The sequence below is a fragment of the Zootoca vivipara genome, chromosome 12 (assembly GCF_963506605.1).
Source record: "Zootoca vivipara chromosome 12, rZooViv1.1, whole genome shotgun sequence".
NCBI lineage: Eukaryota > Metazoa > Chordata > Lepidosauria > Squamata > Lacertidae > Zootoca > Zootoca vivipara.
Genome location: NC_083287.1, coordinates 37,342,644 through 37,370,526, shown reverse-complemented (window position 1 = coordinate 37,370,526; position 27,883 = coordinate 37,342,644). Strand labels below are relative to the sequence as shown.

General features: G+C 43.3%; 1 protein-coding gene across 6 annotated transcripts in view; it reads left to right on the top strand.

The window, feature by feature from the left end:
• Nucleotides 1-27,883, top strand: part of PIP4K2A (phosphatidylinositol-5-phosphate 4-kinase type 2 alpha) — a 164,747-nt gene that overhangs the window by 124,372 nt on the left and 12,492 nt on the right. For all 6 annotated transcript variants that reach the window (XM_035129618.2, XM_035129621.2, XM_060280824.1 and 3 more), the window contains 2 exons: nt 12,556-12,708; nt 26,878-27,024. In XM_035129618.2, the coding sequence (XP_034985509.1) occupies nt 12,556-12,708; nt 26,878-27,024 (300 nt within the window). The remainder of the gene's footprint in view (nt 1-12,555; nt 12,709-26,877; nt 27,025-27,883) is intronic.

Sequence of the window (27,883 nt, the reverse complement as noted above, 5' to 3'; positions counted from 1 at the left end):
GCGCTCCTCTTGCATTGCAACCCACCTCGGAGTCAGGCAATAACCCACTTGTGGGTCCCAATCCACTACTTGAAGACTAGTGGTCCTCCTGACTAGCAGTGACTCTCCAGTGTTTTAGCCACAAGGGACATTTTCAGCCCCATGCAAAGATAAGTGTTTAAACCTGTGTATCACTTCTTGACCTTTGGGCTAAGATCAAGTGTAGTGTGTAGTTTAAACCTGTGATCTTCTTCTTCTACATGTAAGGCTGATGGTCATACGACAGAGCTTTGGTGGCGAATGGATTCTCTCTACACCCAAAATTTATAGTAACTCTAATTTCAATTACTTGAAAAATATGGCCAAATGCCAACCAGAATTCATTCTCGGCTATTATCGCTGTTATTGCTGAGCAGTGTGGCAGATGAACATGGGTAAAATGGCACACTTCCTGGTTTGTTTAATAGGGCATGTTGGTGTAATTAAAACGACTGTTCTCCCCAAATGTATTTGCTTGGAATCTACAGTAGATGTCCTTGATAAATTGTTCCAGAGGCTAGACATAATGTGTTTGTAACATGAACTTTTCAGAATTAGGACTGCGTGCAAGTTGTAGCTATTGCACTCAGATCTGAAATCCATTTTATGGAACGCTTGCAAGCACTGAAATTTTGGAATTGCCTCCTGCACTTAAAGAAATGAATTGGTGTCTTATTTCTTAACCAGCAGCTCAAATGGTGTGAATTGTTGTGCTTAATCTCTGTATAAGAACAGGGGCACCTGGCTCCAGTTACTCTAAATAGTTTAAGCCCAAATTCACAAATATCCCAAACTCACTCTCTCACTTGAAATCAAGACGTTCTGGTCTCAGTGGTGTTTCTTACAAGTAAGCATGCTTAGGGTTGCTTCCTGAATGGTTTTTGAAGGTGCTGCAAAATGTTTGTTTATTGAAAAGTTTATATAACGGGAGAGGGCTAAATGGTCTTGATTTTTAGAATGTGCTTGTTAATGTTCTTCACTCCAGTGAGAGACCTAATCAATAGCTGTCAGACCACTGCCATAAAAGTAGGACAGTCATTAGCAGATGACTTTGACCTTTATCAGGCAAAAGGCTTACTGGGTTTAATCAGTTTGCTCACAAAGAAATAGCAAAACATCTGTTTGTTTTTTAAAAAATCAGCAGCTTCACAAAACATATTGTGAGTTTCCTGTCTCCATTAAGATACCAGCAAAGGTTTCTTATGGTATAAGAGGGTTCTATCATTTTAATCTAGGGACCATATTTTTATCTCTCAAAAGCAAGAGTTCACTTATATACTTGAAATAGTTTTGCACTCTCAGCGAACTTGTTCAGGGAGCAGAAATCTAAGATGGCCACCTTCTCCCCCACATACTTGTAAGAGAGATGGAACAAACTGCTGATCTCTACCTTAATACTACCGTGTTTCCCACATTATAAGACACCGTCTTACATTTATTTCACTCAAGAAAATAAGCCTATGGCTTATTTTCGGGGGGTGTCTTTTTTTATTGTTACTGTAAGTACGGTACCTCCTTACTGGGTCCTGCTGGCTCAGGGCTCGGGACGCGCAGCAAGCCACCTCCTGCTGCTGCCGGATCCCGGAGGCGGCCTGCTGGGTCTGGTTGGCCTACATGGCCCAAAGCTGAGTGGCGGCAGGAGGTCCGCGGGTCCTTCCCTGCCGCCAGGGTGATGGCGGAAGCGCTGCTGGCTCCTTCCGCGCTGCCGGAGCGTTGTGGGCTGCATGGCCCGAAGCTGAGCGGTGGTGGGAGGTGCTAAGGCTGTGCTTAGCCCCTGTGCTAAGGCTGAGTGGCGGCGGGAGGCCCGTGGGTCCTTCCGCACCGCCGGGTCGACGGACGCTGGCGAGAGCACTGCTGGCTCCTTCCGCGCCGCCGGAGTGTCGTGGGCTGCATGGCCCAAAGCTGAGCGGTGGTGGGAGATCCGCGGGTCCTTTCGCGCCGCCGAGATGACGGGCGGCGGGAGCACTGCTGGCCCCTTCCGCCGGATCAAGGAAGCGGCCTGCCGGGACGTTGCCCAGCAGCGCCGCGCAGAGCACCAGATCGAGTAAGCAGCCTGCAGAGTCAGCACCCAGCAGCGCCGCACGGAGCACCGCCTCCTCAATCCAGCACGGGGCTGCTGGGCGCTGACTCTGCAGGCTGCTTACTCGATCTGGTGCTCTGCGCGGCGCTGCTGGGCAACGTCCCGGCAGGCCGCATCCTTGATCCGGCGGAAGGGGCCAGCAGTGCTCCCGCCGCCCGTCATCCCGGCGGCGCGAAAGGACCCGCGGACCTCCCACCACCGCTCAGCTTTGGGCCATGCAGCCCACAACACTCCGGCGGCGCAGAAGGAGTCAGCAGTGCTTTTGCCGGCGTCCGTCGCCCCGGCGGTGCGGAAGGACCCACGGGCCTCCCGTCGCCACTCAGCCTCAGGCCATGGAAACTGGCAGGGATGGGGAAGGGGGGAGTGCCTTCCCTCCTCCGCATCCCTCTGTGTAACTCTACCCTGCCCGGCGAGCGCTTGCACAATGCAGCCACCGCTTCACCCGGGCCAAGTGCTGCTCGGCTCACACACAATAGCGCTCTCCTTTTCCCGCCATGCCGGCCTGTGCAGCTGCAAACCGGCACAAGTTGCTCCCAGCGCCGCTCGCCTGGTGACATGCTCAATTCATGCACCCCCTCCCACCTGGTCTCAAGCCTCTCCGAGGCTCTAAAGGAACGCAACAAGGTATGGCTTATTTTCAGGGGGTGTATTATATTTCACAACTGCTTAAAAATCCTGCCCTGGCTTACTTAATGACTACGTATTAAAAAGGGGGAAACACGGTACCTTTGTGAAATCAGATACTCATATGATGTCCAGCACTTTTCATATTCCAAATACAGGGGTACCTCGGGTTACAAACAGTTTGGGCTACAGACTCCGTTAACCCAGAAGTAGTATCTTGAGTTAAGAACTTTACCTCAGGATGAGAATAGAAATCGCGCGACGGCAGCAGCGGGAGGCCCCATTAGCTAAAGTGCTACCTCAGGTTAAGAACGGTTTCTGGTTGAGAATGGACCTCCGGAACGAATTAGGTTCCTAACCAGAGGTACCAGTGTATGCAAGGTCATTTCTTCAGAGTTGTTGATTTTCTATTTGAGAGTAGAGACCTCTCATTTTAGTACCAAACTTCCTGAGATGTTGTGCATTGGGCTCTTAGTGTCTTTGATTAGAAAAGGCACTATGTGGGCTTTTAACAATTTTATTACAAAATGCCCATTGATGCCTTGCCATCTATGACATCTTCCATCCATTGTGTAGACTGGGATAGTGCCCGTCAGCATCTCTGCTCCCGAGAACACCAAGCTGTGGTCTCCCTTCTGATGATAAACCCACAGTTCTATGATTCATGTTTTGTGCTCGTAGTTTTCCTTGATAATCATATTTTTCAGAGAAAAAGGTAGCAGCCCTTACATTATGGAAAACTTGTTTTAAGATTCCCTTTGGAGGATGTGCACTGAAGTTATTTAAAACGGCTGTTGTAAAGATGGCAATGTAAGATCAGAGCATCTACAGTACCAAGAATTTTATCCCAGATTTTACCCTGATGCATCTCACCTCTTGTCAGATACATAATTCTGTATTTAAATTACAAATAATTACTGGTTTGACTTGTATCTGTCATTTCTACTTAACCCTAACCTTTCTAAAAAGTTTCTTAAAAAATATATATCCAGTTTTACCATCCATTTCTTCACCTCTGAAGAAAAAGATTTCCTCCACTGCATTTTTGTCTAACTCCCCTTTTAGGATCACATTTGACATACTCGGTATGTAGATTAAATATATTGCATAAATAATCTTTAGTCTTGTGAAAAGAGCAATTATAATTTAATGATATTAATATGCCAACGAGAGTATAAAATATTGGAGATTAGAGTGGGCTAATTAAATTGACCTTTAAATCCTTCCTACCCTCTTGGAGTCTGTTGCTAATCCCTAAACTCCCATAGTGCAGATAAACATCAAAGGGAAATGAGGTGGCTTTTCCTCTGTCCCCATGCTGCTCCTGCTGCTTGAAATTTTCATTGAGAAATGTTAAGATAGCACATGTCACAGGTCGGAAGGCATTTTATAATGCCTCTCTGAGTAACCAGCTTGTGCAGGGAAACGCTAAGACTTTCTACCAGCTGTGGGGCTTACGTAGTAAAGGATTCTCCCTGCTCCCCCCGCCGCTCCCTCCCCACACTATAGGAAAATCGCTAATGTCAGAACTGCAGTTTTTGCTCAGCTCCCAAGCTATATTTCTATCCTGCTTCTTGAGTTTGTTGCTTTTTGCTAGAAACGTGGTTGCTTTCTTCATACCCTTTTCTTCTCTTTTGCATAGCTCATGCCAAATCTTAACCCACCTGTCTCCCAGTACCCAGCTCGCCTTCTCTGCCTCTATTACTGTTGTTTCACTGCCCTCCTACCCTGGTAGTGATGGCTGGCCAGCTGAATTATCTAGACCAGTTGGTGGGAACATTTTCCAGGCTGAGCTCCACATTCCCTTCTGGATGACCTCCTGAGAGCCAGCCACATGCCAATAGCAGCCAGAGCCAAAAGTGGGCTGTCCAACGAATCTGAATTTTACCTTTATACAATAGGCTAGTTTCCACACAGGTTCACACACCTCTCTATCCTCCAAGCAAACAAGAGGCATTATCAGAGTTCAAAAGCACACTTCAGCCTGGCAAGAATCTTAGCGTGCAGAATCGGGCCATTGAGGGATGTGGAGGGCTGTTGAAGGACTGTATGTGGCCTCTGGGCCTCAGTTTCACCACCCCTAATCTAGACCCATTTTAATCCGGCTTCAGGCCTGGGTATGGCACTGAAACAGCCTTGGTTGTCCTGATTGACCACCTGTATTGGGAGAGATATGTAGAGAATGCTTTCCCATTGATTTTTCTTAAGGAAGTAGCATTGGGGGGCTTCTGCAAGCTGCATGAAGATTCTTCATGGCAGTTCTTTAGGGCCCTGCTAGGCTCCACCTTGTCTCTAAATCACTGCTGAGGAGTCATCTTGGGTATTGAGTGCAGTGCCACCCATATGCAGGTGGTTTCAAGTGCACTTTACTCACTCTGAATCATGGGAAGTTGTGCAATTGCTGGATCACTGTCTTGAGTAGGTGATGGAATGGGTGAGGGCTGAATCTGAATCTTGTTAAGGTGGGTGTTGCGGGTTGAATCATAGAGTTGGAAGAGACCACAAGGGCCATCCAGTCCAACCCCCTGTGAGTAGTTCCTGGGTGCAGGAATTGAGTAGACAATAAGTTCCGGATGGGGTAGGACTCCATGTGAAGGAACAGGTGATATTCCTCTATTTCAAATAGTTGCCTGATATCCAAGTGGCCTCAGTGACTGCATTCTCATGCACACCTCTACCTGGCTTGCCAACTAATGATGTTCCTGGTCTGGGATAACCTGACACCAGTGATTCATGATCTGATAATTTCCTGGAGGACTATGTCACTCTACTACACCTTGCATCGTTGTTGTTGTTGTTGTTGTTGTTGTTGTTATATCGAAGTTGTTAGTCACCTTATCTTGCTTGGAGCAACCCACAGTGCCTTACAACCAACCAAAGTGTCATTATATATGGGATGAAATGGGGTTTTATGTCATCAATCCTTAAAGCACTACACTGCTGATATGAGAGATCGAGCCCACTTCAAGGTGTTGGTATTAGCTTGCAAAGCCCTGAGTGTCTTGGGATCCAGTATCTAAAAGAGCACCTTGCAATTTTTACTGGCCTTGCAATTGGCATGGGAAAACCTGCTCCTGGTCACCCCGTAAGACCTGGCCCATGGGATGGTGGCACAGAGCTGGGCCTTTTCTGTGGCAGCTCCCCAGTTCTTGGTTTTCCCCGCAGTGTTTGGGCCCTTAACACAAAGGACATAGAATTGAACAGAACAATTGCCATCGCATCCAACACTAACCTTTCTGTTATGTTGATTTTAAGACCGTCATTTTGCCTGGACTCTTGAGAGAGGAAGAGTCCTCTCTCAATTTTCTTACAAGAAAATTACTAAATAATAATAATAAATAATAATAATGAAAAACAAATTGGTTAAAAAAACTGTTGGAAAGAAGCTGTAAATTTCTTTGGGGGGAAATATGCTGGGCCTTTTTGGCTTCATCAGGCATATAATGCATTGGATCTAACAAGTGCCTGTACAGCCTCTGGCATGGGACATCTGTTTTGGTTTGTTTGAAGTTGTAAGTGTTAAAGGTCAGTTTAAATTTCATGACCTTCAGCAAATGCTTTTGCTTGACTGTTCTCAGTGCACATGGAAAATCTTTTTATTGACTTCTGCAAATACATCGTGACATTTTCAAGCAAAGGTTGCTAAGAAGGTTGCAGCCATTGGATAGATATACGGTAGTTGTGGGTTTGAAATAAGCTGGCATGTCTCTCAACTACATTCAATATCTGCAAGTAGTCCCCATTATGAGGGGGCAGGGTAGGTCTTGTCCCCTTACCTTTTATGGTGGCCCCACTACTTAATGAGTTAGTGCCAGAGACGGGTGCCAGGAGAAGGTCAGCAATACTCACATGGCTTCAGTGAAATTAACTCTTCATTCAAAGAAGCCCGGCAATTCTTCCCAGTAGAACTTGCCCCTATGAGGCAGTTGTGGAGGACTGAAGGTCCTCGCCTTCCCATAGCTCCCTAAGTCTCCTCCCCTGGTTCCTTCTCAAGCAATCTGAAGCTCTGTCATCTTGCCTACCTTTGCTGCACCCTTTTCATACCTCTTTGGGCCCTGGGAGACCAGGTGGGAGGGGAGCTGGTTGCAGCAGGAGGTGGAGACTTCTTGGTTTCTTCAGCAGTCTGTTTCATCCCTGCCTCTTGCCCCCCTCTCCAGCTTCTGCTTCTGTCCCTGATTCTGCACTGCTCACTGCCACAGTCTCTTCCTTCTCACTAAATCCTGTTCCCTCTTCTGCTTCTGACACACACACACACACACACACACACACACACAGAGAGAGAGAGAGAGAGAGAGAGAGAGAGAGAGAGAGAAGTAGTGAAGTAGTGAAAACCTGCAAAAGAGGAGAGCCAGGTCTGAACTTTGTGTGGGTTGAACTGGGCTGGTAATGCATTTGCAGGTGATGATGATGATGTTCTCTTAGGAATCATAGAATTGTTGAGTTGGAAGGGATCCAGGGGGTCATCTAGTCCAGCCCCCTGTGATGCAGAAATCTCAACACATGGTCCCACTATTCTAAGTCCCCCCAACAAAGCTTGCCTTCAATACCTTACATACTTTTTTTCTTAACCAGTTTTGGCCATTGTTCTCCCCCCCCCCCCAATTTTGCATCATATCTAAGACCAGTGACCTGTTCTGGAAACTACCCTCTCCCTTCTCTCCCCACCCCCTTTAAAAGTTAATCTGAGAAGAAATTCCCCTGTTCTAGACAATATCTCGATTGCTCTGCCCAGCCTGGCCTTAGAACAGATGTGTCAGGATATGGTTGCTTGTAGGCCCAACTGTCTTGGCAGATAGTGAAGGCCTTTCCTTTGAAAAGCTGAGACCCCAGAATTTTCAGAGCATGGCTTCCAATTTGACTTCAGATAAAACGTCCTGCAATGGAACAAAATGCCCACCTAGGGTTTCTTTGTTCTGGCTAAGATGTGCTTGGGCAGCAGGGGAAGGCATTTTCTACCGTAGAACTTGTGGAAATGGATTCTGAGATACTATGCAATGCAAAGTCAGGATAAATGTTATCCTTATAGATCTCATGTGGCATAAGATATGTCCCCCTCCCCCCAGATTTTGAAATGCCTTGTTTTTCTAGTGAAAATGCCTAGGGACCAATTTCTTTTAAAATTGCATTACTGTACATTTATAGGTTGTGCAGAATTGCTGTCGCGATCGACTTTACTGCTAATGAACCAACTTATTGAGACTTTTATAAGAAAAGTTAAGTGGCCTTAACTGCCTAGAAAAGTTGAAGTGTCAACTTTGGTTTTCTTTTTTTTGGGGGGGGGGGTTTCAGGTTGTTTAAGTGAAACTGATGGATTAAGCAAGGTGTCTAGTTCTCTCTCTTTTTTAAGGTGTTTGGCCACCAAGTTGCTGCCACAATATGCTGTATCTTGTCTAGATGCTTTACACAATATGCTGTATCTTGTCTAGATGCTTTTTCCTGTGCCTGTACCAAGCCTTCAATTGGATATGCTCAAGCCTTCAAATTTGTAGAATAATTTTTGTTTCCAAGGTGGTGTTATGAAAGATGACATTTTGATCTAGATGTCAAAACCTTCATATATAGAAGGCACAAATGGATTTTTGTAGTGGTTTGATGTACACCAGAATATTAGTTTCAACATGAATTAGGAAAAAGAACTTATTAGATGTGTTGGCCAAACTTGGCAAGATCATAAGTATATTTAATAGAAAACTCATTGGAATATGCTCATGACAGTTCACATGCTGGGCCTGTTTAACTGAATGTACCATATGGTCAGTTTAAGACATGGGTAAGCAAATTAAGGCCCATGGACGGTCCAGAATCAGTGTGCTTTTACATGAGTAGAATGTGTCCTTTTCTTTAAAATGCATCTCTGGGTTATTTGTGGGGCATATGAATTGGTTCATTCCCCCACCCCCAAAAAATATAGTCTGGCCCCCCACAAGGTCTGAGGGACAGTGGACCGGCCCCCTTCTGACCCCTGGTTTAAGAGTTTCAATGAGACACTTCATCTTCTTTTGATTTTTCTGTAGGGAATAATTTCAATTAGCTATAATTTGAGGACTAAAGCAATCCCGAATGACATATTGAAATCAGCATGGCGGAAAAGAACATAATACAGGGGGGTTTGGGGGTGGGTGTTTTTTTTAAAAAAAAAGAACTGGATTTCCAGGATTCCTGTAGTTAATACATCATGACTATTTGTGGAATTGGTAACATTATATACTCTTGTGATTTGCTGTTCTGTGCTTTTTGGAATATGTTATTAAATGGTTCTGTATTATAGGCATTGATCTTTAGAGATTGATTCCTAGTTTATTGATCTAGAAATTGCCTAATTCAGGGGTTCCCAACAAAATTTTCTCGAGGACCCCTCATTGAGCCGCTATTGTGACAAGGACCCCCATTAATTCCTAATCCTAAAATTAAAAAGTGAGAGCCAAATTAAGAGTCTTTTTATATTTTATATTTTATATTTATACGTTTTTACAGTTACAACAGAGTACTCCATCAGTATACAGTTAGTTTTAATTTTCAGTTCTTAATGAGATGAGTTAAATCTGTCCTTTGAGTCCATTATTTCTGAAATATTGGGTTCCAAACTTGAAACTTTCACTCTGAAATCCGACAGCATGTCGAGCCGATTTCTATACAGTTGTACCTCAGTTTATGAACACAATTGGTTCCGGATGTCTGTTCATAAACCGAAGCGTTCATAAACTGAAGCGAACTTTCCCATTGAAAGTAATGGAAAATGGATTAATCTGTTCCAGACGGTCCGCGGAGTACTTAAACTGAAGTGTTCATAAACTGAAGCAAACTTTCCCATTGAAAGTAATGGAAAGCGGATTAATCTGTTCCAGACGGGTCCACGGAGTACTCAACCTGAAGCGTACTTAACCCGAAGCATGGGTGTAATTGGTTCTGGAAGTCTGTTCATAAACTGAAGCGAAGTTTCCCATTGAAAGTAATGGAAAGTGAATTAATCCGTTCCAGATGGGTCCGCTGCGTTCGTAAACCGAAAATTCGTAAACCGAGGTGTTCATAAACCGAGGTTCCACTGTATTTGTTTTTCATGAAACACATGGAAGAAAATGCTTGCTCACACCGATATGTGGTTGCAAATGGAAGGATCTTTTTCATTGCCTTATCTCCAAGTTTCTTGTAGTCCTTGCGGCATACAGCAGAACTACTGCCTCTATCTAATTCTAGTTTTGCGCTAGACTCTGCTTATGCAGGAAGCGGCCAAAACAAAAAATCTGTTATCATACGAAATATATTTAATATATTTTTTATTCTAATAGGATCTTGAGGACCCCTCTGGCATAGCTCGCGGACCCCTGGGGGTCCCCGGACCACCTGTTGGGAACCACTGGCCTAATTGGAAAGTGCTTCCATGGGGCCTGCATGTCTTTAATCATCAGCTGTCATCCCCACTTCTGATCTCCCTGACTTTGAAGCCAAAGAGCTGCAGGATTTCCTGAAAGTAGGGAAGTGGAGCTTCTCAAACCCCACAGGTCTCAGTTGTTCTGTTCTTGTTCTCTCCTTCCAAACCTGTAACATGGACCCAAGCTGGTTAGGCACATGGGTGAGACAGATCCTGATCTGGATCCAAGTTAATCAACCAGAAGCTTTCAATCCAGGATATTTTATTATTTGTTGTCCAAGGGTAAAGCAAGTGAGAAATAACCCCTGAAATGAATTGAACCATATATTCTAACTCAATCCAACACTTGCTGTAGATCCTAGAATTAGTTGTCCTATTGGCAGATGAAAGCACAATAATACTAATTTTTTATTATACCCCGCACATCTGGACGGGTTTCCCCGGCCACTCTTGGCGGCTCCCAGCAGAATATTAAAAACACGATAAAATATCAAACATTAAAAGCTTCCCTTAACAGGACTGCCTTCAGATGTCTTCTAAAAGTCAGATAGTTGTTTATTTCCTTGACATCTGATGGGAGGGCGTTCCAGAGGGCAGACGCCGCTACCAAGAAGGCCCTCTGCCTGGTTCCCTGTAACCTCACTCCTTGCAGTTGGAGCTGGACCTCAGTGCCCTGGCTGAATGGTGGGGTTGGAAGACACTCCTTCAGGTATACTGAATCGAGACCGTTTAGGGCTTGAAAGGTGAGCAACAACACTTTGAATTGTGCTCGGAAATGTACTAAAGGCCGGTGGTGTGGTGGGTTTTTCCCCCCTGGAGCTTCTCAAGGCAAAAGCTAAGGCAGAAGCATGAACCATTTATGTACTGTCTTCCAGGGAGTGGAGGTGGGGACAGTAAGTGACCCATCAGCTGGGGTCCTAGGCTTCCTCAGGTGTCATATGTACACAGGATGGTGATACTGAATATAAATAGTAGATAATTTTGCCAGCTAGCCACATTGATCTTAGATGACTACTATCCTCGAGTACACAAACACACACACACACACACACGGTTCTTACTGGTGGTTGTGATTGTTTTTGGGGTGGGCGCCAGAACAATTTTCAGGCTTGTGGCTCTTGCTACCTAATAAAATATATAAGAGTGTTTGTTAGCGGCTTCTATAGTAAATTATTAGTTGATACTGATAGCCTTTTTTGCTGTGCCTATCAATTATTTTTTATTGTTTCATGTTGCTTACTTAAGCCATTCCGACTCCTTCCTGGAATGCAGATTATTGCATATTTAATGATAACAGCACCACTGAAGGGATCTACATGTAAATAAAGATTCGGTTTTTTAGAAAAACTCTGAGCCTACACTCTTGGCACCATGTTGTGATGGAATAAACCTCCTTTTTCAACACGTCCTCATTCTTTCAGAATGACGCTGCTTTGGACAAAGTGATGTATCGAGAAAATAAAATGCATGTGCTGTGCTGCTGTTGTTATTCTTGCTCTTAAAATATACCAAGATGAGATACTTGCTGAGGCTAGCACCATTTGACTAGCACAGTATTAAATTGCAAAGCTCGAACCTGTATTGTATTGTATTGAAAATGACTGTCTTGCAGGAAAACCAGCGCGTTTGTTTATCCAATGCTTGCTTTTGTGCTTTTTAAAAAGCATATATTAAATTTCAGCTTGCATTATATATGACGAGAGGGGTAGATATCTGTTCATTGCCAGTCATGTAGCAGGCAGGTGGCAGTGGGTAAATTTCAGAAACGCTTAAACTTTTTTTCATTCTCACCGCTGGGATTGATTACATAGTGTTGTCTTGGAAGAAAATTCGAGAAACAAATCTTGTTTGGATGCGGCAATGCAGAACAAAAGGCACTTCAGATCACTTAACTCTTGGCATGTAGGTCATGGCATTAACTAGTGAATTTAAACTGGAGTTGAGGCAAAAAATGCATTTTGTCAACACTCTCTGCACTGCAAAATAAAGCCCCCTTTGGCAACTTTTCTGGAGTGGCACAAAAACAGAGAAAGTGTTTGTGTAGCTGGTATATACCCTTGATGCCACCCATTAGAGCCTTCTTCCCCTCCCCACCATCCCAGTATCGTTCTGGAGCACCAGTTGCTTTGCTACTTTTTTGCTGACAAACTGGCACAAAAGTAAACTTCTGGGGGTCTTTTATGGAAACATTTCTCTCCCCCGCCCCCTGCCAGCAAAGTCCTTTCTGAATATTCAGTGCAGCCCTGATTTAAAACTGCTGCTAGTAAACCACCTTCCCAAGGGTTTTTTTGTACCATAATAGTTATGCTTTAAAGATATTACAGTACTGCTAAATTGATTCCCCACCTTAACCTTTTCCCCAGGTGCCCATGTTTTGACAATGGTATGATCCAGATAGATATATTATGTTTTAATTAACATCTTGTTCTGATTCTCTCCCCCCCCCCCTTTTTCAACGTGACAGAACTCTCTGACAAGAAGTTGTCCCCTTGCTAATGATTCCCAAGCTCGGAGTGGTGCCCGATTTCACACCTCTTACGACAAAAGATACGTCATCAAAACCATAACAAGTGAAGATGTAGCAGAAATGCACAATATACTGAAGAAATATCACCAGGTAAATTAATTGCGTGTTTTAAGAGGGTGGGCTTGTGAGGAGAAACACATTGAAGTTTATATAATGCAGGAAACAGCAGCTTTAAACTAGAGTTGGCCTGCCACTGTATTTTCAGTTGAATCAACACTTCGGTACATAATTTTTAAACATTATTAGTGGCAGGGACTAGCAGTTCGAAAGCACGTCAAAGTGCAAGTAGATAAATAGGTACCGCTCTGGCAGGAAGGTAAACAGCATTTCTGTGCACTGCTCTGGTTTGGCCAGAAGCAGCTTAGTCTGGCTGGCCACATGACCCGGAAAAAGAGTCCCATCTAGTTTTTCACCACCAGAGGAAAACTTTAAGTGGTGGTACCAAGATTTTGGTGGCGATGCCTCAATTATGGAATTCTTCCCCTTGGAAGTACAGCTGGCACCAACATTGATAGCATTTTGGTGCCAGTTTAACACTTGTCTGTTTACCCAGTCATTTATGGGGTGTTAACCAGCTGCTGTAGGGACCCAGGTGGCGCTGTGGGTTAAACCACAGAGTCTAGGGCTTGCTGATCAGAAGGTCGGCGGTTCGAATCCCTGCAACGGGGTGAGCTCCTGTTGCTCGGTCCCAGCTCCTGCCCACCTAGCAGTTTGAAAGCACATCAAGGTGCAAGTAGATAAATAGGGACCGCTCCGGCGGCAAGGTAAACGCCGTTTCCGTGCGCTGCTCTGGTTTGCCAGAAGCAGCTTTGTCATGCTGGCCACATGACCCGGAAGCTGTCTGCGGACAAATGCCGGCTCCCTCGGCCTATAGAGCGAGATGAGCGCCACAACCCCAGAGTCGGACACGACTGGACCTGATGGTCAGGGGCCCCTTTACCTTTACCTTAACCAGCTGCTGTAATGGGTATGTTGGAGTATTTCATTTATATTACAATCTGCTCTTATTTTGTTTGGGTTGTTTTAAAATTGTTTTAAATGTTAATTTAGCCTACCTTGGAACCAAGTGATGGGGCTGGGTATAAAATGGCTTTAATAAAATCAGTAGTGGTAGCTGGCTTGCTATAGTTGGGAAGATTCCCCTAATAATAGCATCAAAATTTATTTGCTTGAGTATTTTGTCTTTCAACCTCCTCTGTCCAATTTTTTTCTGTGCCTACAAGATACACTTTAGCTTTCACCCTAATACCATGAGTTGCTGTCAATATGGCTGATGTCAACTCCTTACCCATATGAATTTGGTTAAGCAGTGCAGGCTAATGTTAGACCTACCACGTACCCTAGAAAATATCAAATTCAACATTACTATTTTAGTTAAAATGAATATATGTGTATCACATTACAATCAGAACAATTAAAAGTTGACAATTACAGAAATAGTGTCTGATATTAACTTGAAACAACTATTTGTGACTCAGTTGTTGATGTATGAAATATACCTATTTCTGCTATAGTAGAGGCAAAATGATAGGAATCATTGACCATTTTGTATATGTATCTATGGCACACTAATTTAGCACCATATCTTGCAGAAACATGTCAGGCAGCTAGAAGTGTGGCTGGTTCCCCGAAATGTGTACATAGGATAAAGCAGACACATATTTGACTCTGCAGTTCCATGTAAATGAGTCCTTAGTGATCACAGCTACATCTGGGATTAAACGTCACGGCTTTAGATAAGAGAGCATGACTCTTGTATTCCATTCTATTCCAAAAAGCAACTATATGTCAATTATTAGGGTCACACACAATGAATTAGCCATACAGGAAGCAGTGATTTTATTGCAATCCGAAATATCTACAGAATGTGGTACACACAAGGAATGCCTGTTTTTGAAGCACTATGTAAGGCAATTTTTACCCTCTTCTGAAGAAAAGGCTCATAGAGCAGCTTAAAAGGTAAAGGTAAAGGGACCCCTGACCATTAGGTCCAGTCGTGACCGACTCTAGGGTTGCACGCTCATCTCACATTATTGGCCGAGGGAGCCGGCGTATAGCTTCCAGGTCATGTGGCCAGCATGACAAAGCCGCTTCTGGCAAACCAGAGCTGCACATGGAAACGCCGTTTACCTTCCCGCTGTAGCGGTTCCTATTTATCTACTTGCATTTTGACATGCTTTCGAACTGCTAGGTTGGCAGGAGCTGGGACCAAGCAACGGGAGCTCACCCCGTCACAGGGATTCGAACCGCCGACCTTCTGATCAGCAAGCCCTAGGCTCAGTGGTTTAACCACAGCGCCACCTGGGTTAAAGCTTACAGATCAATAAAAAACACGCTGGGTTTTGCCTTCAGGCTTGCAATCTAAAATACACGACACAAAAGAAAATAGGAATGGTGAAGGAGGAGGAAAAGCAAAAGTGCCAATTCTTAAGGTTACTCTTCTTATCAGTTCGGGTAGCCAATCCAAGGGAGCCTGAGGACAGATACCAGTCTATAACTGAGATGCAGTTGATTCATCCCAAACACATAATTGCCTGACCTGGACTTGTTCTCCTAAAACAAGTAAACCCCCACCTTCTGAAAGGCAAGACAGAGCAAATGTCAATCTCTTCATCCCAACGGCTAAGAAACAGGGCCAGAAAGATGCTTCCCTCCGTTTCATTTTTTTGAATTGCCTCTAAAAGTGGTGATTGTCCCTTCTTTTGGAGGAGGCGTGTTTTGGGGAGGGCAGGAAAGCATAAACAGTGTTTATCATGTCTTTCTTCTTTCTTTCCGTCAAATCTCTGCTTCAGTAAGCATTGCCCAACTGAGGAATAGGAAACACTTGAACATACTGAATGCATTCTGTTTTTAGTTCCGTTTCAGGCATATACAAGTTTACCAATAAATATGCTAAAGGGCACTATGCTTGCCTTGTAGATTTAATTGTCCCAGGAGCCCTGATAGCTGCATTAAAAGCCTATTTATGTTAAACAATCCACATTTTAAACTTAATTGCAGTGTATTACTTTTATTTTAAAAAAACCTGTGGTTTATATCTGCAGACTAAAAATAAAATATAGTTCTAATCCATCTGCTGCTGCAGCCAACTTCAGTTGACTCTCTTCTCTTTTTCTTCTACTATGCACATCTGTTAATAACTTTGCAGCATTTTCTTTCCATTGCATCCTTTTTTTCTGTAGGACAGCTTCTTTTTTAGCTTGTTATACTTCATTCCTGACCAAATGTAAGTGGTGCTGATTTCAGTTGAATTTTAAGGTGGAGTTGCCCCACATTCCTTTTTCAGCTTCATGCTTGTGTTTCCCTTCCACCACTTCCCCCTGCCCCCAAGTCAGCATGCATAGGAAACATGGCAGGACTTTGGGGCGGGGTGTGTGTCTAAATTTACCGTTATTGTGTGACTATTCTTTATTCATTGAATACTAGAATTCCAGAGGAGGGGCATGCAACTGTTTTTCTACAAACAGGTTTTGCTGGTTAATCTTGCTTACAAGTGACCCAGTTCACTTTTCACGGAGCAAACTGCTACTCACTGTATGTTTTGACGTAGGTGGGCTGCATTCTTAGCATGTACATCTTCTTTAAAAATATAGGGGAGTCTGTTTTTCTCTTGTTTCTTCCTAGTAAGATTTGGCGAGTTTTGTCTTTTGACCTGGGTGTTGTGAAAACCCTTTTCTGCTGTTGGACCTAAACTGTAGTTGCTAAAAATGAGAATTTGAATCTTTTTTAAGTACATATATGCCTTCCATACATATCAAGCTTTTAAACTGATGATCTTATGAAATATTGAGGGGTTGTGAAATGTTTTACAATGGTTTATGTCACCATTGTAGCTACAGTAGAAGTACTTTACTAGCATGTATATATAGAAACATGGGACGCAGGTGGCGCTGTGGGTTAAACCACAGAGCCTAGGCCCTAGGGCTTGCTGATCAGAAGGTTGGCGGTTCGAATCCCTGCGACGGGGTGAGCTCCCGTTGCTCAGTCCCAGCTCCTGCCAACCTAGCAGTTCGAAAGCACGTCAAAGTACAAGTAGATAAATACAGCGGGAAGGTAAACGGTGTTTCCGTGTGCTGCTCTGGTTCGCCAGAAGCGGCTTTGTCATGCTGGCCACATGACCTAGAAGCTGTATGTCGGCTCCCTCGGCCAATAATGCGAGATGAGCGCGCAACCCCAGAGTCGGTCACGACTGGACCTAATGGTCAGGGGTCCCTTTACCCTTTACCTTTATATATAGAAACAGCTTTGTAGATGCAGTCAGAAAACACAAGACTGTATGGCCTCTGCTCCGTTAACGTAATGTACAAATGGACTTTAATCTTCTTTAAGGCAGGGTTAGAATGCAACCCTCCTGGCTGTGGTCAGAGGTAGCAATCCTTCTGAATACCAGTTGCAGGAAAGGGCTCTTGTGCTCAGGTCCTCCTTGAGGTTTTCCCCATAGGCACCTGGTGAGCCAGTGTGAGAACGGGATGCTGGACTAGATGAGACCCTGGCCTGATCCAGAAGGGATCTTTTGATGTTCTTATATTCTCTGTCTTTGGAATTCTCTCCAGGCCTTTCCTTGCACCCTGAGGTTTTCTGTTTGTTTGACTAGAATGCGTCCTTGAACTCTGCTAATGCCCCGCTTGGCTGGATGGAGGATGGAGACAGGGTGTGTGTAGAAACAGGCCTATTTGTATAGAGGTGAAATATTGTAACTCTACCCACTTTGGTCTGTGGCCAGTATTTCCATGTGGCCCTTGGAGAGGTTGCCCAGAATGTAATGTGGACCTTGGGTTGAAAAGAGTTCCCCCATCTCTGGTTTAAGGTGTTGACACTCTACCCTTCAACAGGGGTTGCAATGGTGACTAGGATTGGGCGGCAAGCAACTCCCCACTCAAGCCTTACTTGTGCAGGGGTGTGGATGGGGTTGTTGCTCAGTTCCTGTTCATCCCATCAGCCAAGTTGGCTTCCAGAAGTGCTGGGTTACCGCTTCTGATCTTGCTCTGTCTGCAATGGCTGAGCTGTGGGCAGCAGAACAGCTAGCAGACTTTTGCAATTAGTGTTGTGGTAGAGCCAAGTTTATTGAGATTTCTGTACCCCCCTGGCTACAACCTGTAACATCACAAAATGATTTGCTTCTTCACACCTGACAGATCACTGTCTTCTTGCCAAAAGTATCTTCTTGGGGCTGATCTAGAAATAATTTAATGAGGCCCTCTATACGCCAAGCTCAAACTGAGTAGGAGATAACTCTCTGAATTGGCTTCGCAGCACAGAAACTCTCTTTTACCAGACATTTGGCATAAGTTGACCACCCTTTAAAACAATGGAAACCCATTCTGTTCAGGCTAGCTGGGATTAGAGAAGAATTTTTGTCTAGCACATCTGTATTTGAACTTTTACTTGTCAAAGCCTTGTTGTTAAATGTATAGTTCTCACCTTGAATATTTTTAGGGCAGGGTGTTAATGAAGAATCATTCAGACTTGCATCTCTTTTTGTAGAATAGCTTTTATTTACACTGTGTGAAGCAGTGCAACTTTAAAAATATATAGGCTCTTTAATCTCAAAGGAAAATGCATGTCTTTTTGTCAAAATGTATGCTGAAATGCTCTGGAGGAATTATCCTGGAATATATTGAAATGATCAAAGCACCGGCAAACCAAAGAACAAAGTCGGAAACGATTGCTGTTGCCAAGTAAGAGTTTCACAGAAGCAGTGACAACTGTAGAACTCTTGATAGACATCTCTGTGCAAAGGAGATCAATGTAAAAATATGAAGGTTTAAATTATAAATACCTGATACGGATAAGAGTAGGCTTCTTTTTATTTCAAGAAGGTTCCCAGGGGCTACTCATACATCAGATGATAATGATGGATTTCACTGCTGTGGAATGAGTTGTGGTTACTGATGGTTTTCCAAGGGAAAAACCTATTGTCTTTGTTAGCTCCAGCTCCTTTACAACCCATCCACCAAACTGGCAAAATGCCTCAGTTTTTTTTATTCTTTCCACAATACACAATAACAGGGTTGTACTTGTCAGGGCATCCCCAATATGGAGCCTCCTGCCATCTCTGAAGTTTGCAAACATTTCTCACGCTCCACAGCATTAAGTTATTGTGCTCCAGACTACAGAACCTCATTCAAAGTGTAAGGAATGTTTTGACACACTCCTGGTAATAATGTTCACTTTCTTCATAAACCGTCTGCTAGAAACTATAGAATGAACCATTGCTTATAGATCACATAGGGACTTCTGCATTGTCACAGTGAGGTGTACTCTGAAGAAGGTCCCTTATGGTGCCAGAATTGTGCCCTATATATGAGAGGAAGAAACTGATGGTAAAATGTTCTTCATTTCACAATGGAGAGTCAGGGATTTTATTTTTTTCTTGTTGGCTTGGAACTTTGCATTCTGTTGTTCATGCTCTGGAGCTTGAACATAATGGGCCACTACCTCTGGAATTTTACAGGGATAGGGTCTCCTAGATAAGTGAAATCAATGTAATTGATTTGTAGGAAGGATAAATCTTTTTTTGTGGGGGACATACACACATAGATAAGGACACACACTCATAGTTCCCTAAGACATGGAAACACGCCTTCAAACATACATTACTGAAGATACACTGGAACAGCCAAGCTGTGCTGGGGGAGGAGTCCATAGCTCAGAAAACAGTCTGGTCACTATTAAGTCAAGGATATGGAGTCCATGGTTCTCCATTTGTTGGACTACAATTCCCGTCACCCACAGCATTGCTTGCTGGGACTGATGGGAGTTGGAGTCCAATAACACCTAGATCCCTGATGGCAAACCTATGACATGCGTGTCAGCACTTTCAGTGACACACGGCGGGACTCAGCGCTCCCACAATGTCAGTAGGTTCGCCAGCAACAAAACAAGCACTGTCAGGACTTCCGGTCGAGGTGGCATGGCGGACGCCACGGCAGCGGGCAGCTCCTCAGGCCAGCCAGAACTTACAAGGCTACCTGGCTGGCCCCCGGGCCGCTGGAACCGCCGCCGCCGCAACCCCAACCAAAACCAAGACCAGGGGTGCCCGGAGCGAGGCCCCCCCTCCCCGTGACCTTGACCGGGCCAGACCCGAGGGCACCTGGCCATCTGGAGCTCCAGGGCCGGGAAGACCTCAGAGCCAGCGCGGAGGTGGAGGGGAAAAAAACGGGGGCTCAGCTGCATGTCCTCACGCGGCCTCGTTTGTCCACCCAGTGTTTTACCTCTTCTCTTCTCCATCGGCGGGGGCGTCGACAACAGTAAGGCTGGGGTTCTTCTTTCCTCTCCTTTCTCTCTCTCTCCCTCCTCTTTTTTCTCCTTCCCCCTTTCTCCTCCCCCCTCTTCTTTGCTGGCTCCCTAGGCCTCGGGAGCTTCACGGGGGGGGGGCCTGCGGGTCCCTCTGTGAGCACGCCGGGCACCCCTATTCTCCTTCAGCGGCCCGCAGCCCCCCCCATGAAGCTCCGGGTGGACAAAGGAGGCCGCGTGAGGACACGCGGCTGAGCCCGACCCGGGCCTACCCCTCCAGCAGCTAGTGCGCCGAGATCGGGCCCCAGAGGAAGCAAGAGAAGGCCGCGCCAGAAACAGGTAAGGCCGCGCGACAAGGGAGATCGCAAAAGATAGAGACTGCTTTTTGCCCCTTCCCCTCACCACCACCAAAACAAAACATCCCCCCCTTTTTTTACGAAGAAGAAGAAGGGGGAGAATTAATTTATTTTAATTTTTTTATAACATTTTTTATTTTTTTTATATGTATATATTTTATCTTTTATTTTTCAAAAAAACAAGAGAGGTCTCCCTCGCCCCAATTTTCCCCTTTTTTCAAACATTTTTCTTTTTAAGAGGGGCGCTGCCATTGCAGCCACCTCTTCCCCATAACTTTGCTTTTTAAATCTCATTTTTGCTTTTGTCTCTTATTTTTTATATTTTTCATTTTTATTTTTAGTTTCATATTACTTTTATAAAGGGAGAACAAAAAAATTCATGCATCCTTTTCTATTTTATTTTATTTTAATTTACTTTTGTTTGTTTGTTTTTTGTTACCTGTTCTACTATTATTATTGTTATTTTAACCCGTTTTTATCCTTACCCTTTTATTTGTTTTAAATCCCCTTTTAAAATCCCCTTTGCTCTTTTTTTCCCTCCCCCCATATCAACACCTTTATAGTAATATCACCCCATCCCCCACTCTTAATACAGAGGACCCCCCCCCTTCGTTACACACAATCAACTTTACCCATTTACCCATCTCTTCCCTATCATTCCCACCTACCCCACTTTTCACCCCTCATCCTCACTTTTGCTAAAACAAGCACGGTCAGACCTCTGGATTTTGCCTTATTTTCCCCCCCATTTTTTTAAAATTATTTTTTTAATTTTTTCCCCTCCCCCTTTCCCCCTTTTTTTAAAAGGGGAAACAATAGGCCTGAGCCCAGAGTTCCACTGGGAAAGACCTCTGGGTTTTGCCTTCTTTTCCCCCATTTTATATATATATATATATGTTAAATAAATAGTTTTTGGATTATTAAATACAGTTATATATTACAATTGTACATTTTTGTTATCTAAACTATAAATATCGTGAAATTATGGGTTTTTCTCTTGAAGTGACACACAACCCGAGTTATGCTCGTTTTTTTAGTGAATTTTGACACACCAAGCTCAAAAGGTTGCCCATCACTGACCTAGATAGTCCTAGGTTCCCCATCCCTACTCTGAAAATGCAGTGCCAGTAAGTTAAAGGAAGTGCCCAGTCTTTGAAATTACGTCTTTGGAGGATGTACAAGGACAGGGAGAAAGGATAGATAACTTTTCCCTCCCCCCCCCAACTTTGTCAGCAAGCTTGTGGAACATGCTGCTTTTTCCTGGTCATCTTATATTTTGTAGGAGCATATACTTCATATAGTAGGAACACGCACCAGATAAACAGAACTTTTTATTTTAAAGGAAACCCTACTTGGTGTGTTTTGTTTCTGGTTTCCTACTACAGTCAAACCTCGGTTTACGCCTACCTCGGTTTACATCCGGGTTCCGCAGCGTCGGATGCACAGACGCGATCTGCGCAGCTCGTGCATGCGCAGAAGCAATCTGCGCAGCATGTGTGTGAGCAGAAGCGCTCTATCGGCGCTTTGCGCACGCACAGAGGCATGGCTTCGGTGAGCGACCGCTTTGGCGAGCGACCGCCTCCGCAGAACGTATTGTGGTCACAAACTGAGGTACCACTGTACCGGACAGTGCTTAAATTATTATGCTACAGTTAAGAAAGGTGTGGCAAGAGAAGAGACCCTTCTGAACTGTTCTGTGTTCCAGCCTTAAGGAACCTCAAGGAGTTGGGTTTGGGGGCCATAGTTAAGTAGGGCTAAAAAGTCCCAAGTATGCGACAGAGAAGAAGCACCACACAGCATAATATCTCAATGTATAAGATAATTGACCCAATGGCTTGGACGTCTGATGGTGGCAGTAAGACAACAACCTGTCTGAAATCACCCTTCCTGAGTAAATCTGTTAGCAGTCATTTTAGCAATGAGTTATTTCGTGTAATTGTATGTGCAATCATGCAGGTCCGTGTTTACATTTGGAAGGTGTATGTACTCCTTAAATGCTTAGTCGTTACACTGCTAAGCATCTTCAGAAAGTATCATTAGCTTGACACTGTGCATGTCTTACAAATCATGAATTTAAAAGCTTTCTACTTGGTATATGCCTAGCATGTAGTGGGTGCCTAACTACACAAATGGGGCAACTGATAATGTATGCTGTATCCTCCCCCTCACTTAGCATAGATGTCTTCTTTTAAAAGGCATTCTCCGAATCACATTGTGCTTATTAGCAATTTGAGTGGAAAGAGTGCAATTGCATTTCTCTTCCTATGTGTGTGTGTGAGAGAGAGAGACACTGGAGATCCTCTTTCAAGATTTATTGTAAATGCAACACAAGAGTGCAGATAATTGCTGCCGTGATAATTCATTGCTTTTTGTGTCTGTAACACATCTATATTAATATTTTCATCAGGGTAGTGGCATGACTGGCGAAATAGTTTTGGGATCAAATAGTTGGTGAGGGGACTTAAACTGGGCAGAAGCCTGATAAAACCATAGTACCAAAAGACTGTGCACAATGAATTGGGCAAAGACTACACACAATGGAATTAATTTGGTGAATGTAGACAGAAGTGGCTCAGGTTTGTAATGCCAACTTTCAAAGGACAAGTGGCACATCTTAGGACACACACACACAGAGAAAAGAATTAGTGACTAATAAGAGTTGTTGGATTTAGTTTTAATAATCAGGATAAATTTTAAGTATATGAATTCTGGAATATACTGTGTTAAACAGAGACGGAATTACACATTGTCAGTACACTATGCAGGAGTCTTTGTCTGCTGGCATCTAAGAATAAGCAGTATGTGAGGCCTTTGTTTAAAATGCTACAGTACACTCTCTGAATGTGTTTAGGAAAATTAATGTTTTTCCTTTCCTTTTCTTCCCATAGGGCTCAATTTGTCTTTTATTTATAGATTTGTTTTTAAGTAGTGAAAGCTTTAGACAGTTTTTTTTTTTAAAAAAATAAAGAACCCTGAATACTTGGAATGTATCAAACGAAGACTTGATTGTGACTAGATTTGTACTTAATGTGTAGGCAAAACTGAAACTGCCAGTTGATGGGCACCAATGAAAATCCTGTAGCCCTCTTTCCGAACAATTAATTTTGTTTGCCTACTTTCCAACAGAAATAGCAGGAATAAATAGGTTTTAAAGGGGGGAAAGGTAGGAAGCTTTAGATAAGTTTTCCATCCAAAAGCCTAATAAATTAATTTGCCCCTCACTACACCTTTTTTCTGTGTTTACATTAAACTTTGAGGTAATCAACATAGTTTTATTAGTTGTCACAGACAATTCCCATTTCTCTCCATAACGTATCAGGAAAAAAGGCTAGAGCTCTAACTACGATAGTATATATGAAAAAACCTGATACAGTCAAACCAAATGCCTCCGTTTTGGAACGTTTCGGTTCCTGAACGCCAAAACCCGGAAGAAAGTGTTCCGGTTTTCGAATGTTTTTCAGAAGCTGAACGTTCCGACGCGGCTTCCGTTTGAGTGCTCTGTTGTTGACATTTTAGAAGCCAAGTGAGCTTCTGGAATGGATTACGTTCGACAACCGAGGTTTGACTGTACTGTAAAACCCCAGAGAACTTGTCACAGGGGTGTTGATGGGCTACTTCAGAGTAACGACGCCACACCTCTCTGCATTTTATCTTTTATTTGGTGCTGCGTATTTACAGTGCTGAAGGCAGTGCTATTTACAGAGAGACACATCTTAACCGCTTGAGTCAGAACCTCCGAATGGCGTTTGGCGCGTCTTTCTCCAACATAACAACTTGGGGAGACCCAGCCTCTTCCCCCGACGCTTCCTGCGCAATTCCGGAGTTGGGGGGATCGGTCTACCCCCCTTGCTTTCCCCTTCCTGTCCCATCTGGGACGCTGGCTCCGCTACCTTGCCTGAGCCTCGGACACCACTTCCTGCTTCCCCACTTGAGTCGGAACTCTCCCTGCTTTCCCCCGTGCTTGGGGATGGGCTGGACCTCAAGATGGGAGGGACTTCGCGATATCCCTTGTCCCTCACAGAACTGCTGCCAGTCAGTGTAGAACTGAGCTAGGTGGACCAGTGGTCTGACTTGGTATAAGGCAGCTTCCTTGAGGTATGTGAGTTGTGAAGAGCCTGCCATTTATCACTTCTTTCCCTGAGGGAGCAGGGTGCCTGTCAAGGATTAGATGACCCACAGGGGTTTCCTTCCTCCTTATCTCCTCCAGCTGTGCGCCTGCTGTTTTCTTATCCTGCCAGCATGCCAGCATATATAAACCTTAAATTAGAATACCTGTTTTATTCACCGCTTTCCAGTCCAACTGCCATCATTTATTTTAATATCTTTATTTACCTTCTAGCCTTTGCATGTTTGGTAGTGGGGTATTATCACTGGTCCAAGGAGACAAGGGGCACTTACTTTTAAAAATTGGACAAATATACTTATGATTCATGAAATAGTAATATAACGGTATGTTTACTTTCAGGTACAGTGAAAGGGGAAAGTATTTGATCCCCTGCTAAATTTGCCCGTTTTCCCTCTAACAAAGAAATGACCAGTCCATAATTTTAATGGTAGGTTTATTGTAGCTGTGAGAGACAGAATAACGACAGGGAAAACCCCAGAAACCCAGAAGACAAAAGTAACTGTAAGTTCCGTAATAAAGCTGGGTTTAATATTTGACACAAAGTATTGCTGTTACGGGTCCTACAGCTATTTTAAGTCGATGATACATGAGCTTTAGTGTTACTCGTGGTTTAAAAAGATAGCAAAGGGTTTGTTCGAGTTCTTTTCCCTATACAGTAACCAGAGTCAAGTTATACTCCCTAAGCCCACCTCTGTTTAATTCTCAAACTTATTAAGAGGGCATTCCTTGTGTGAACTTAATTTGATAAATAGAAACTAAAATCATAGTTGGATGGAAAGCCATCTCCTTCATCAGTCTGGGAACATAGAATATATAGGCCTGCCGAGGTAGCACAGTACAGCAAGTATGGTTTGAAAAAGAAACATCTATATTGTAGAACATTCTTGTTTTTAAGATAGGGGAAATGAAACAAATACATTTTAATGCTATGTGTGTGTCTTTTTTTCTTGGAAGAAAAGTCATGTTGAGTGAAATTCAAAATAGTTGCTATCTTTGGATATGAAGAAAAGGCTTATTTCACTTCATATTTATGTCACAAATGTAGTGTTTTATATGTCCCATGAGATTAACCCCCAGTCTGTCTGTATACTATTATAGATGTTGCTAGCAACCTGAAAAGCTGTTTGATTACAGCTAAGAACTGTCTCCAGATATGGTTAACTTTGTTCATTGTATTTTTCTAAATACATTTCCATTTAATGTTAAAGTCACTAAACTAGGTATTTACAGAACTGCAAAAAAAATGTGTAAATTGTTAACTTTTGCACTTAAGAATTTGACTTACTCTGCTGGGGGGGGAGGAGTACTTTTTATTTTTTTAAAAAATCCTTTATGGCATTGTACTATGCAAGTAAAGTCAATACCATCAATCCTCCAATATCCATGTTATTGTATTCTCAATAGTAATACAATTCTAGGTGTCTTCTGCTTGGGAGAGTTCGGACTTTGCACTAAACCATAGTTTAGTGTGATGAGAATGATTCTCAGGGAGCTTCAGGCTCATTAGCTTCCCTGTCCCTTGTCCACCAGTGTAGCCACAAGGATATGTTAGAAGTTTTTGCTTCTGTTTTCCATTAGCTACAGTCTAGCATTCCATTTGCATCTAAACTATGGTTGATGTTAACAGTAGGTCTCTGGAAACAACAGTTAGGTAGGTAACTTCTATTTGGTATAAATGGAAGTAACTGCTGGGTCATAGGCATGGACTGAAATCCAGAGAGGAATGCCTACAGAAAAAGGATATATCACTTGGGGTGCTGCTCACTGACTTTCAGGAAGGTTAGGGTGATACTACTAGGAGGAGGAGATGATAAGCCCCTATGAACCTGCTGAACATAGAATATGGTGTTGTGGATCTAGGCCCTTTTCTGGTTACTCATAAATTCTTCCTTCCATTAACTGAAATAACAGAAGTTTTAAAGAATACTTGGATTAATCTAACGAAAACACGTCCTTTCCCCCCCCCCCAAAGAACACAACCCAAAAAGTATTTTTGATGCATACTGTGTTTATATCTGCTAGTTGAACGGGGCATGATATCTATTTTGATAGCTCCCATATATCTGCAGGTGGCAGGCTCCAAGGCGGACATCCTTTTTTGTGAGGGAATGCTGAGATCTTAGAAGTGAAAGTACATAGTTTCTACCTGCTGGAAGTGAACTGTGTAATCATGAGGTGCAGATTTGAGGTGAGAACTAGTAGAGAAGGGAATTGCTAGGTTTTGTGAATTCTGACTGTTTGTGAGAGACGAGGATTAGTGAAACACCTTGAAGAGATTCCTAACCAAATGGAAAAAAAAGTGTGTTCACTTTTCATATCTGTGTGGAAGAACCTTTTCAAATTCTGCAGTTACCCTATAGCGTGACCCACCAACAGTTAAGGAATGTGGGCATTCTAGAATTATTATTTTTCTAATTGTTTGCATTGTGGTATAACTTTTCTCATTAAATCCATATATCTGAATCTTTATTTGTTATTTCTGTGTATCTCTGCAACAGATATCCAGTATGTGTCAAGTTCTAATATTAATTTTTTTTCTAGTTTATAGTTGAGTGTCATGGCAACACACTACTTCCTCAGTTTTTGGGAATGTACCGGCTTACTGTTGATGGAGTCGAAGTATATATGATTGTTACAAGGAATGTATTCAGCCACCGTTTATCTGTTTATAGAAAATACGATTTAAAGGTGAGCACTGAGCAGCTTCTGTTATGAATATTGCAGTAGCTGCCTTGATAGTCCCCTCCCCGCTAAATGGTACAGAATTCTGTGGGTTCTTAGAGGCTATCGGTAGCAGTACACCAGAAAGCGTCTAGGAAACTCTTTCGTTAAGCCATTATTACTGAAATAGTTTGCGGCTTATCTAACGCCCAAACCTTTTATGGAAGTAAGATAATGTTGAGTTGTATTGTGTGCTGTAAAGGAAGTGGCTTAGCAGAAGTATGCTCGCTAAAAGTGGATAAGTGCTAATGGTTGCAGTGAAAACCATTTAAGGGGTAAAAAAAAAATAGCTGAAGCAGCTCTCATGTCCTTAATGCATTCTGTTGGCTGCTACAAAGCAGATTTAAAATAAAAATTAATAGAACCATTTTAATGGAGTTAGGAAGAATGTGTTAAAAGTTGAGCTAATATTTGTAGATTCAAAAACCCTAGTAAGCAACTTCTATTTTCTGTTACCATGACCAAATATATTAGGCTGCAGTCCCACTTAGCAAGGGAGTAAGCCCCAATGTACTTAATGAGGTTTCTGAGTGGACAAATATAGGATTGCAACTGTTGGTGTGTTTAAAGCTGTCAAACTGGCTCAGATTAGCTTGTTCATATCCTGTCTTGTTTCCTTAGCAAGGAACGTGGTGAGCTGAAAAAAAGATATGTTTCAATTGGAAACTGGCCTCTCAGGAAGACTGACTGACCTCCAGTGCACTTTATTTTAAGCCAGCTGGTGCATGCTCTTTTAGCAAAAGAAACTGGTGTATACCTTCCCATATGATTTGCACCTTTGCATTTGCTTACATACTGAAATGTAACTGTAGGGTGGCCTTGAGAG